The sequence below is a fragment of the Thalassophryne amazonica genome, chromosome 13 (assembly GCF_902500255.1).
Source record: "Thalassophryne amazonica chromosome 13, fThaAma1.1, whole genome shotgun sequence".
Taxonomy (NCBI): Eukaryota; Metazoa; Chordata; class Actinopteri; order Batrachoidiformes; family Batrachoididae; genus Thalassophryne; species Thalassophryne amazonica.
In genome coordinates this window covers 25,386,344-25,399,592 of record NC_047115.1, presented here as the reverse complement: position 1 = coordinate 25,399,592, position 13,249 = coordinate 25,386,344, and the positions used below count along the sequence as shown (strand labels likewise).

Here is a 13,249-nt window from a genome sequence, read left to right as displayed (position 1 = left end):
TCGCATGTCGGGCCGGACACGACCGCGGGGGGTCACGATAGGAAAAACACCTCCGTTGGAAACCTTAACGGGCAAGTTGGAACATGCCCAAGCTGTTAAACTCACGCATGCGCACGAGGGTTCAAGCATGATTGGTGTAATCGCACGTCATTCAAATCCATATAGTTAAAAAAAATAAAAGGGTCGGTTTATTATCTAATAGACCTCGTATATATATACACACACATACATATATATATATACACACATACATATATACACATACATATATACACATATACATACATATATATGGGTGATTCTTTAACTACGGCACTATTGGCCTTGTAAATGTAATTTCCACCACACCATTGCCTTACAATATAAAGCGCCTTGGGGCAACTGTTTGTTGTGATTTGGCGCTATATACATGTGCTCTGATGTCACTGTTTATTTCCATAGAAACTACCCAAACAATCTTTCATACAAACTGTTTAGGGACATTACAGTGTTGTGGTGGAAATTACGGCAATAGTGTGGGACAACTACATTTTGTTTAAAAAAAATCACAACAGTTGTATGACATTGAATACCCCAATTAGGTTTTGATTATTTTACTGATATTTTATTCCGAGATATTTTAAAACATTACAAAAAACGTTTCTTTACCATTCATTTTTATCATTGAAGATCAAAAGTCTGGGTGTGGGACAAGCACAAAACGGCAATATTTGCATATAATGACGCTGAAAAAAGATGAAAAAGTCATCATAGACTACTAGAACAAATTTCTTAACACACTATCATTGTAACGATAACTATAAAAGTGTGAAATTTCCCCTTTTTTCTGTTTTTCATACAATATGATCAAAGGACATAATAAGTGCCCGTAGTCTAAGAATCACCCATATATATATATATATATATATATATATATATATATATATATATATATATATAAACAGATATTTATTTTGCAATCATTCAAGAGACATCCATCCTAGAATGCACAGACTGAAACAGCAGCAACCACTTTAATTGCCTCAGCTAACGTTTGTAATTGAATCTGAGTCCATTCGACCTGCTCCTGTGGAGGTGAGCGGAATTCCTTGGTCTTGCGGGCTGTGAGGGCAGCAGACATGTTAAGTGCCTGCATGACCTCATTGTAGCGACAGCGTTGGTTCTCCTGCAGTTGGCCTACGAAGGTGTCAGCGAAGGCCACCGCAGCTTCTACCCTGTGACGCACCTGACAGTCACACAGGAAGGACAGCAAAAGGCAGAGCTGCAGAGAGAAATGTATTGAAGCTATGTTTATTCTGAAACTGCTTGTAGAGATGAAGAAATGAAAACTGAATCTAATAGGAGAAGGAAACGTGTCATTAATATCTGGTTCACCTCTAATTTTACTGCTTCTGGAAGCTTCATTTGAAGAAGCCCTTGTTTAGGACTGTGATCCTTGCTGGCCTCTCCATGTTCTTCATAATCACTCCTTCCATCTTTTTGCTTCATTTCCTCAGAGTTTTCAGCTTCCATGCAGAAAACAGTTGGATCTATCACTTTTAGAATGTTCCCCATTTCTTCCTCCTCAAATACTCCAATTACTAGTAAGGTATGAAACAGCCTAATTAGGGGAACCAGTAGCAGCTCAATGCTGCCCCCTTCAGGGTCTCTCATTCCCTGATCCACAGTGTATGCTCCTGCAGTCAGCATCTCCACAGTCAGGTTTTTTAATATGTCCAGTGGGAATTCTGGACTGGGTGTACTGACTATTTCAACTCCACTATCTCCATCCACCAAGTGATTGCTGACAAAATAAGGAGTAGAGAATTCCATTCTTGGTTTCAGGGTTGTGCTAAGTCCTGTGTGGTGAATGCCGTGCAGAGGGTGATGATTCCTTCCCATATCGCTAATCAAATCCCTGGGATAGAGGCTGATTTTCCTGGTCTGGTCTGTCAAAGGAACAATGTATTCCTGGCTCATTATGAGACATGCTGTCATATGGCTGCTGAGATGAACCTAAAGAACAACAGCAAGAATGAATGTACGAGTAGTTTACTTTCATTTATTTACCCTCAAAAGACCAAAATTTTCTTATCCTGATTTCAATGAATCCAACTTGCCTGAATAAGCAGCTGGTAAAATGCAGAGCGGAGTGGGCCAGGAAGACGAGGATTCTGAATTGCATGAAGCATCTGTGATTGGTCCACATGACTGCAGAGGGCATGAGAAACTCTGGTGTTACCGAGAGCACATAAAGAGCAGTAGAGCAGGAGGGTGTGATGATGAAAGGTCAAGAGGTCTTCAAGTTCTGAGAGCTCCAAAATGTCAACACACCTAGAAGTATGACATCAAAAAATGACAGTTTTCTAAAATTATGGAAAACGTTTTTGTGACAAGGTTGGATACATTCATTGAGAAACATCATATTTTAAATAATGCTCAATATGGATTCAGAACAAAACATTCGACAGCTATGGCAATTATGGAATTAATAGAGAAAATATCAACAACAACAGAAAATAAGGATTATTTTTTTTAAGTATTTTTATCGACCTGAAAAAGGCTTTTGATGTTATCGACCACTCAAGATTGCTTTACAAGTTACAACAATATGGAATAAGAGGTACTGCACATCAGTGGGTAAAAAGCTACTTAGAAAATAGATTATACAGAATAAATAAAATAAACAGTTTGTTCAGATAAATAATACCAAATCAGAATTGTGTAACATTATTTATGGAGTACCACAAGGATCGGTGCTTGGACCCAAACTGTTTATTTTGTATTTTAATGATTTTGTGAATGTATCTAATGTGCTTGGCAGCATTTTATTTGCTGATGATACAACACTGTTTTACTCTGGATCAGATATACAGGAAGTAGCACAAATGATAAATGCAGAGTTGAAAAAAGTTAAATATTGGTTTGATATAAACAGATTGTCACTAAATATTAATAAGACACATTTCATATTGTTTAATGACAGAGTGAAAAAAAATAGTAACAGTGGTTTTAGAGATCCATCTAATCCATTGTTCATTAAGTATAGGGTACTTAAATTTCATGATTTAGTCGATTTGAAAATATTACAAACAATGCACCAAGCTAATAAAAATACTTCACCAACAAACATTCAAAATATGTTTGAAAAAAGAGTAAGTAGTTATAAACTGAAAGGAATAGAAGTCTTTAAAAACCAAGATACAGAACCAAAGTAAAGGAACGGAGTATTGCAGTAAATGGTGTAAAATTACCCGTTCACATTTCTAACCGTTTTTCCCCACTCGCCGACACACCCGCCGAGGAACAAACTCTGGTTATTGGCGACTCTGTTTTGAGAAATGTGAAGTTAGCGACACCAGCAACCACAGTCAATTGTCTTCCGGGGGCCAGAGCAGGCGACATTGAAGGAAATTTGAAACTGCTGGCTAAGGCTAAGCGTAAATTTGGTAAGATTGTAATTCACGTCGACAGTAATGACACCCGGTTACGCCAATCGGAGGTCACTAAAATTAACATTGAATCGGTGTGTAACTTTGCAAAAACAATGTCGGACTCTGTAGTTTTCTCTGGGCCCCTCCCCAATCGGACCGGGAGTGACATGTTTAGCTGCATGTTCTCCTTGAATTGCTGGCTGTCTGAGTGGTGTCCAAAAAATGAGGTGGGCTTCATAGATAATTGGCAAAGCTTCTGGGGAAAACCTGGTCTTGTTAGGAGAGACGGCATCCATCCCACTTTGGATGGAGCAGCTCTCATTTCTAGAAATCTGGCCAATTTTCTTAAATCCTCCAAACCGTGACTATCCAGGGTTGGGACCAGGAAGCAGAGTTGTAGTCTTACACACCTCTCGGCAGCTTCTCTCCCCCTGCCATCCCCTCATTACCCCATCCCCGTAGAGACGGTGTCTGCTCCCAGACCACCAATAACCAGCAAAAATCTATTTAAGCATAAAAATTCAAAAAGAAAAAATAATATAGCACCTTCAACTGCACCACAGACTAAAACAGTTAAATGTGGTCTATTAAACATTAGGTCTCTCTCTTCTAAGTCCCTGTTGGTAAATGATATAATAATTGATCAACATATTGATTTATTCTGCCTTACAGAAACCTGGTTACAGCAGGATGAATATGTTAGTTTAAATGAGCCAACACCCCCGAGTCACACTAACTGTCAGAATGCTCGTAGCACGGGCCGAGGCGGAGGATTGGCAGCAATCTTCCATTCCAGCTTATTAATTAATCAAAAACCCAGACAGAGCTTTAATTCATTTGAAAGCTTGACTCTTAGTCTTGTCCATCCAAATTGGAAGTCCCAAAAACCAGTTTTATTTGTTATTATCTATCGTCCACCTGGTCGTTACTGTGAGTTTCTCTGTGAATTTTCAGACCTTTTGTCTGACTTAGTGCTTAGCTCAGATAAGATAATTATAGTGGGCGATTTTAACATCCACACAGATGCTGAGAATGACAGCCTCAACACTGCATTTAATCTATTATTAGACTCTAGTGGCTTTGCTCAAAATGTAAATGAGTCCACCCACCACTTTAATCATATCTTAGATCTTGTTCTGACTTATGGTATGGAAATAGAAGACTTAACAGTATTCCCTGAAAACTCCCTTCTGTCTGATCATTTCTTAATAACATTTACATTTACTCTGACTACCCAGCAGTGGGGAATAAGTTTCATTACACTAGAAGTCTTTCAGAAAGCGCTGTAACTAGGTTTAAGGATATGATTCCTTCTTTATGTTCTCTAATGCCATATACCAACACAGTGCAGAGTAGCTACCTAAACTCTGTAAGTGAGATAGAGTATCTCGTCAATAGTTTTACATCCTCATTGAAGACAACTTTGGATGCTGTAGCTCCTCTGAAAAAGAGAGCTTTAAATCAGAAGTGCCTGACTCCGTGGTATAACTCACAAACTCGTAGCTTAAAGCAGATAACCTGTAAGTTGGAGAGGAAATGGCATCTCACTAATTTAGAAGATCTTCACTTAGCCTGGAAAAAGAGTCTGTTGCTCTATAAAAAAGCCCTCCATAAAGCTAGGACATCTTTCTACTCATCACTAATTGAAGAAAATAAGAACAACCCCAGGTTTCTTTTCAGCACTGTAGCCAGGCTGACAAAGAGTCAGAGCTCTATTGAGCTGAGTATTCCATTAACTTTAACTAGTAATGACTTCATGACTTTCTTTGCTAACAAAATTTTAACTATTAGAGAAAAAATTACTCATAACCATCCCAAAGACGTATCGTTATCTTTGGCTGCTTTCAGTGATGCCGGTATTTGGTTAGACTCTTTCTCTCCGATTGTCCTGTCTGAGTTATTTTCATTAGTTACTTCATCCAAACCATCAACATGTTTATTAGACCCCACTCCTACCAGGCTGCTCAAGGAAGCCCTACCATTATTTAATACTTCGATCTTAAATATGATCAATCTATCTTTGTTAGTTGGCTATGTACCACAGGCTTTTAAGGTGGCAGTAATTAAACCATTACTTAAAAAGCCTTCACTTGACCCAGCTATCTTAGCTAATTATAGGCCAATCTCCAACCTTCCTTTTCTCTCAAAAATTCTTGAAAGGGTAGTTGTAAAACAGTTAACTGATCATCTGCAGAGGAATGGTCTATTTGAAGAGTTTCAGTCAGGTTTTAGAATTCATCATAGTACAGAAACAGCATTAGTGAAGGTTACAAATGATCTTCTTATGGCCTCGGACAGTGGACTCATCTCTGTGCTTGTTCTGTTAGACCTCAGTGCTGCTTTTGATACTGTTGACCATAAAATTTTATTACAGAGATTAGAGCATGCCATAGGTATTAAAGGCACTGCGCTGCGGTGGTTTGAATCATATTTGTCTAATAGATTACAATTTGTTCATGTAAATGGAGAATCTTCTTCACAGACTAAAGTTAATTATGGAGTTCCACAAGGTTCTGTGCTAGGACCAATTTTATTCACTTTATACATGCTTCCCTTAGGCAGTATTATTAGACGGTATTGCTTAAATTTTCATTGTTACGCAGATGATACCCAGCTTTATCTATCCATGAAGCCAGAGGACACACACCAATTAGCTAAACTGCAGGATTGTCTTACAGACATAAAGACATGGATGACCTCTAATTTCCTGCTTTTAAACTCAGATAAAACTGAAGTTATTGTACTTGGCCCCACAAATCTTAGAAACATGGTGTCTAACCAGATCCTTACTCTGGATGGCATTACCCTGACCTCTAGTAATACTGTGAGAAATCTCGGAGTCATTTTTGATCAGGATATGTCATTCAAAGCGCATATTAAACAAATATGTAGGACTGCTTTTTTGCATTTACGCAATATCTCTAAAATTAGAAAGGTCTTGTCTCAGAGTGATGCTGAAAAACTAATTCATGCATTTATTTCCTCTAGGCTGGACTATTGTAATTCATTATTATCAGGTTGTCCTAAAAGTTCCCTAAAAAGCCTTCAGTTAATTCAAAATGCTGCAGCTAGAGTACTAATGGGAACTAGAAGGAGAGAGCATATCTCACCCATATTGGCCTCTCTTCATTGGCTTCCTGTTAATTCTAGAATAGAATTTAAAATTCTTCTTCTTACTTATAAGGTTTTGAATAATCAGGTCCCATCTTATCTTAGGGACCTCGTAGTACCATATCACCCCAATAGAGCGCTTCGCTCTCAGACTGCAGGCTTACTTGTAGTTCCTAGGGTTTGTAAGAGTAGAATGGGAGGCAGAGCCTTCAGCTTTCAGGCTCCTCTCCTGTGGAACCAGCTCCCAATTCAGATCAGGGAGACAGACACCCTCTCTACTTTTAAGATTAGGCTTAAAACTTTCCTTTTTGCTAAAGCTTATAGTTAGGGCTGGATCAGGTGACCCTGAACCATCCCTTAGTTATGCTGCTATAGATGTAGAATGCTGGGGGGTTCCCATGATGCACTGTTTCTTTCTCTTTTTGCTCTGTATGCACCACTCTGCATTTAATCATTAGTGATCGATCTCTGCTCCCCTCCACAGCATGTCTTTTTCCTGGTTCTCTCCCTCAGCCCCAACCAGTCCCAGCAGAAGACTGCCCCTCCCTGAGCCTGGTTCTGCTGGAGGTTTCTTCCTGTTAAAAGTGTTGTGAAAGTGTAGGAACACGGACCCACAACAGGGGGCGCAATGAACGGACAATGGAGGAAGGTGAATAACAAGGTTTACTATTGTGAAACGAGCACAATGAATACAACAATCACAATTTGGGGTCGAATCCGCTGGTGTCGTGTGGGCAGGCTCGAAGGTAGGAGACGTCCGTCTCAGTCGAACCGAAACCACCCAGATCTCCTCTGCCACCGAACCCTGGAAATACTGGAACCGCCAAGTCCCGAATTCCCAGGTGGCCACTGCCTCCGCTCGTCGGATCCGGTACTGCTGGCGGGAGAGAGCAACAACACAGGCGTGGATGCGACAGCACCCAGCAACGGAGAGGGGAGAAGCCGCCTCCACCTCCAGTTACAGTATGACAGGCAGGTGAGTACTTATCTAAGCAATTCAGCTGTCCTGAAAAGGTTTAACAAATCTGTTAGCTATTTAGTCAGAATATAAATGCAGAGAACGTTACCTTCGTCTAAAGGCGATATCTCGGCACTGAGGTGGAGACGCCGTCCTCCTGATATACCTCTGTGCTGAGTGGAACAGCTGTGTCCGGTGATGGGTGACAGCTGTCACCCAGGCTGCTCCCATAAGGCAGCAGCGCCCTCTGGTGCCTGGAGCCCGCACTCCAGGCAGGGCGCCCTCTGATGGTGGTGGGCCAGCAGTACCTCCTCTTCAGCGGCCCACACAACAAAAAGGGAGTTTTTCCTTCCCACTGTAGCCAAGTGCTTGCTCACAGGGGGTCGTTTTGACCGTTGGGGTTTTACATAATTATTGTATGGCCTTGCCTTTCAATATAAAGCGCCTTGGGGCAACTGTTTGTTGTGATTTGGCGCTATATAAAAAAAAAAATTGAAAAATTGAATTGAATTGAATTATGGAACAATCTCAACAAAGAAATCAAAGAATTAAGGTTGCTTAAGTTATTTTAAAAAAATGTATTAAACTAGCTGTATTAAGTAAGTATGAAACTATGAAATAAGTCAGTGGGCTGTGAGAAAGCCAAAAAATGTAATCTGTTAATAATGTTTAAAATGTTTTAAGTTTAAAATGTAACCTGTCAGAGATGTAATCTACTAAATAATGGTCATACTTATGAAATAAGTCAGTGGTATGTGACAAGTCAAAGAAATGCAATCTGTTAAATAATGTTGAATAATGACGCTGGATATTGAAAGATTGTATTGTAAAAGGGGGCAGAAAAAATAAGACTTGTTCTTCTCTCTGCTCCTTTTCATTCAGGTGATTTGTGATGCTTTATTTCTGCTTTTCTGTTTTTTTTTTTCTTTAAAATGAATGAAATAAATATTAAAGAAAGAAAGAAAGAAAGAAAGAAAGAAAGAAAGAAAGAAAGAAAGAAAGAAAGAAAGAAAGAAAGAAAGAAAGAAAGAAAGAAAAAGAATACTTAGAGAGGTATTAGTTCAACTCCTCATTGTGCAGGTGTGTCTATTTCTGGTTATTGTTTTGTGTGTGTAATATAAATATAATATAAATTTATATGAGCTCATTTGGTTTCAGAGATTTTGCCCCCTGGTGGCTACACCTAGAATCAAAATGCTCCCAACATCAAACTTATCTGAGGTCTTTCTGAAGTGATTTTTTATTTTTTTTTATTTTACTATTATTTATTTATTTGTACTAAGTTTCAATTTAGGGTGTGATTTACTAAGATCCCAGACAACGAGGGCAAAGTTTTGTGGGCAACGAAAACCTTTGGGGTAATGTGATGTAGACAGCAGTATGTAAATGAGAATATTGCACGTTTGTGGCTATAATTAAATGAGCCACTTGCAGGTATGTATATGACTTGTGCTTCATTCTGCACGAACTCTGCCACGTAACTGAATGTGCCCATGACACAGCAGAACTGTCTGCACACAGCGTGCACAGACATGCATGTATCATCTCACACAGACTCTGAGCTGTGCGTGTATTTATTTGTGTGACACATTAATGAATGCAATTATAATGAGTTGCACTACATTATACTCTAGTCCCGTTATACATGGAGACATTTATTCTTAAATAAACAAACATAAAGTGACCTGTTAACTCTTTAAATATGTCCAATGGTGACAATAAATGATTTTTTTATTCTGTGTATGAGGAAACAGTGGCCTATATGCTGTTGGAACAGCAGTCTGTCAAGTGCAGTAAGAACATGAAGGCAAAGGTTTTAATCTCCCAAAACACAGTCACTATCAGAGCCTGCTAAATTCCTTTTGACCTTGATAAATCATGCTGCATGTGTACACATCACCTATTTGCGTGTTCCCTCCCAGAATTTTACATACTTCAACTTCAATCAACTTTTTTCTTATATAGCGCCAGATCACAACAAACAGTTGCCCCAAGGCGCTCCATATTGTAAGGCAAGGCCATACAATAATTATGAAAAACCCCAACGGTCAAAACGACCCCCTATGAGCAAGCACCTGGCAACAGTGGGAAGGAAAAACTCCCTTTTAACAGGAAGAAACCTCCAGCAGAACCAGGCTCAGGGAGGGGCAGTCTTCTGCTGAGACTGGTTGGGGCTGAGGGAAAAAACCAGGAAAAAGACATGCCGTGAAGGGGGGAGAGATCGATCACTAATGATTAAATGCAGAGTGATGCATACGGAGCAAAAAGAGAAAGAAACAGTGCATCATGGGAACCCCCCCACAATCTACGTCTAAAGCAGCATAACCAAGGGATGGTCCAGGGTCACCCGATCCAGCCCTAACTATAAGCCTTAGCGAAAAGGAAAGTTTTAAGCCTAATCTTAAAAGTAGAGAGGGTATCTGTCTCCCTGATCTGAATTGGGAGCTGGTTCCACAGGAGAGGAGCCTGAAAGCTGAAGGCTCTGCCTCCCATTCTACTCTTACAAACCCTAGGAACTACAAGTAAGCCCGCAGTCTGAGAGCGAAGCGCTCTAATGGGGTAATATGGTACTACGAGGTCCCTAAGATAAGATGGGACCTGATTATTCAAAACCTTATAAGTAAGAAGAAGAATTTTAAATTCTATTCTAGAATTAACAGGAAGCCAATGAAGAGAGGCCAACACGGGTGAGATATGCTCTCTCCTGCTAGTCCCCGTCAGTACTCTAGCTGCAGCATTCTGAACCAACTGAAGGCTTTTTAGGTAACTTTTAGGACAACCTGATAATAATGAATTACAATAGTCCAGCCTAGAGGAAATAAATGCATGAATTAGTTTTTCAGCATCACTCTGAGACAAGACCTTTCTGATTTTAGAGATATTGCGTAAATGCAAAAAGGCAGTCCTACATATTTGTTTAATATGCGCTTTGAATGACATATCCTGATCAAAAATGACTCCAAGATTTCTCACAGTATTACTAGAGATCAGGGAAATGCCATTCAGAGTAACGATCTGGTTAGACACCATGCTTCTAAGATTTGTGGGGCCAAGTACAATAACTTCAGTTTTATCTGAGTTTAAAAGCAGGAAATTAGAGGTCATCCATGTCTTTATGTCTGTAAGACAATCCTGCAGTTTAGCTAATTGGTGTGTATCCTCTGGCTTCATGGATAGATAAAGCTGGGTATCATCTGCGTAACAATGAAAATTTAAGCAATACCGTCTAATAATACTGCCTAAGGGAAGCATGTATAAAGTGAATAAAATTGGTCCTAGCACAGAACCTTGTGGAACTCCATAATTAACTTTAGTCTGTGAAGAAGATTCCCCATTTACATGAACAAACTGTAATCTATTAGACAAATATGATTCAAACCACCGCAGCGCAGTGCCTTTAATACCTATGACATGCTCTAATCTCTGTAATAAAATTTTATGGTCAACAGTATCAAAAGCAGCACTGAGGTCCAACAGAACAAGCACTTATACTTGGGTGTATAAACCCCAAATCGCATATTCATAAAGGCTAATACACTGAATGGACAATACGTGCTATTTTTCTCATTTGACAGATGTTTTCTTTGTTGTGCGCTGTTAGTTATTAAAACTTTATTTAACCAGGTCAATCCCTTTGAGACACAAAGATCTCTTTTCCAAGGGAAGCCTGGCCAAGAAAGCAGCTTAAAAACAAAGTTTCAAGAGGAGAACACAGAATCAAACAACAATAAAACAGACAAATACAATCGGATCACATCATCACATCAGTAACTCATACAGGTGTATTTTTAAAAGCAATGGCATTTGCAAAAGTTTTTACACACATCAAACACATGCACTCACTCAAACACACACACACACACACGCACACACACACACACACACACACACACACACACACACACACACACACACACACACACACACACACACACAGACATACAGAGACAGATGCACACACTGAGTCAAACAATTCCTAGTCATGCTCTGCATTCAGCAACAGTTAACAAAAATGAATCACATTATGTTAATGACATTTATTCATCATTCATTTTCTACACCCACTTATTCAAAATAAATGTAAATATGTGAGGCTTCCTTCATTTGCAATGGATCGCTGTCCCATCGAGGAGTCGTCGTAGACTCTCATCCGTTTCACACAAGCAGAATCCAGAAACAAGCACCAGCACTACTGAACCTCAGGGCTTATAAAGAATTTATTGCTACCTTCATTTTGAAAAAAAAAAACACTTTCCTTATTGATTAAAGAATTTAAGGTGGCATTTTTATAACTATATGTTCACAAATGTATAAATGAAAATTATGGGGGTGAGGAATGAAAGATTTTCACTCTCTGACCTGTTTTCATCTGGAATCTGAAGAATCATACATTGCTGAGGTTCACAGCATTGGACACACCAACCATGGTGCTCATCTGGCCGGTCTACCAACACCCTTAATGGATTGTCTGGTACTCTGATCCAAGAAATTGAGTTGAGTTGCTGGACATGAAACCTTGGGGGGCATTGAGGGGTGGCATTCCTTCTCTGGCTACGGAGCAAACCTGCTGAGAGTGGCATCACATTCTGCAAAGAATGGAACATGAGTAGAGATAAGACACCAAATGAGCTAAGAAAAATCAAAACACTGAGTCCATTCCAGTGTAAAAAAAAATACCCCAATTCTGCTGTACCATATTGTTAAGATAAAACTTAACTGAATGAAATTGTTCAAAAGAAATAAAAATCACATACTATTTCTCAAATCTGATGAGTTTAAAAATCAACAAGCTACTACTAAACACACAAAGGTTAAAAATATATGTTGTTATGTATTTGTCTAGATTATGTGAATTAATAGATTCACCTTAATGCGGCCCAGTTCAAACTGAAACATGTTGCTGGTAGTGGGCTTGACAAAAACGGCAGGAAACAGCCTTGTGCTGGCCTCAACCTGGATTGTGTTATAAGAGTGGTACCACAGTTTAATCAATCAAACCACATTAAATATTATTCACTATAATCAGTTTCATGTAGTATCGCTCCAAGTGTTATCAAACGCGATACATAGTGTAAGGTATATTAAATTTTAAAACTAATTAGAGGAAAAACAAATCCCACATTTTGTGGATGGCTTACGTGGTAGAAGGTGGCCATCTCCACTCCACTTGAAGTGAAAGTAAGCAGGCCAGTGGCTACATCAATTAAACAGCCAATTTCCAGCCCTGTACTTCTGCGACTCTGAGACAGACCCGTGGCTTCTCCAGCACATATCATGTAACAGCTACACCGTTTCACACTGTGCAGAAACAGGCAGTGTACTGCTAAAAATGTGATGTAAAATGAAGTCTACAAGTTTCAGTGGATCAAGAAAATATTCACAGTGCTACACTTTTTACACATTTTGTTATGTTGCAGACTTATTCCAAAATGGATGAAATTAATTTTTTTTCCTCAACATTCCACACACAATACCCCATAATGACAATGTGAAAAAGGTTTTGTTGACACATTTGCAAATTTATTAAAAATTAAAAAAGAAGTCACATGTACATAATAATAGTGGAGCAGATAACTGTAAGGGCCCCTTCACACATAGTGCAAATTTGGTCAAATTGTGCACACTCACAGAAATATTTTACCCTAACTTTTAAGATTTATGTAATTTTATTACATAACAAATTCCCATTTACTTTTTTTTTTAGATCATTTTAATACAAACCTACCAAATCAACCTTACATGATGCATATTCATTACTGTAATAAAT

General features: G+C 39.0%; 1 protein-coding gene across 1 annotated transcript in view; it reads right to left on the bottom strand.

Annotated features, from left to right (window-relative positions):
• LOC117523766 (ryanodine receptor 2-like) overlaps nucleotides 1-13,249 on the bottom strand; it is a 224,174-nt gene that overhangs the window by 156,280 nt on the left and 54,645 nt on the right. The window contains 6 exon segments of the mRNA XM_034185382.1: nucleotides 1,061-1,261; nucleotides 1,375-1,995; nucleotides 2,100-2,313; nucleotides 11,842-12,068; nucleotides 12,349-12,435; nucleotides 12,621-12,780. Coding sequence (XP_034041273.1) covers nucleotides 1,061-1,261; nucleotides 1,375-1,995; nucleotides 2,100-2,313; nucleotides 11,842-12,068; nucleotides 12,349-12,435; nucleotides 12,621-12,780 — 1,510 coding nt within the window.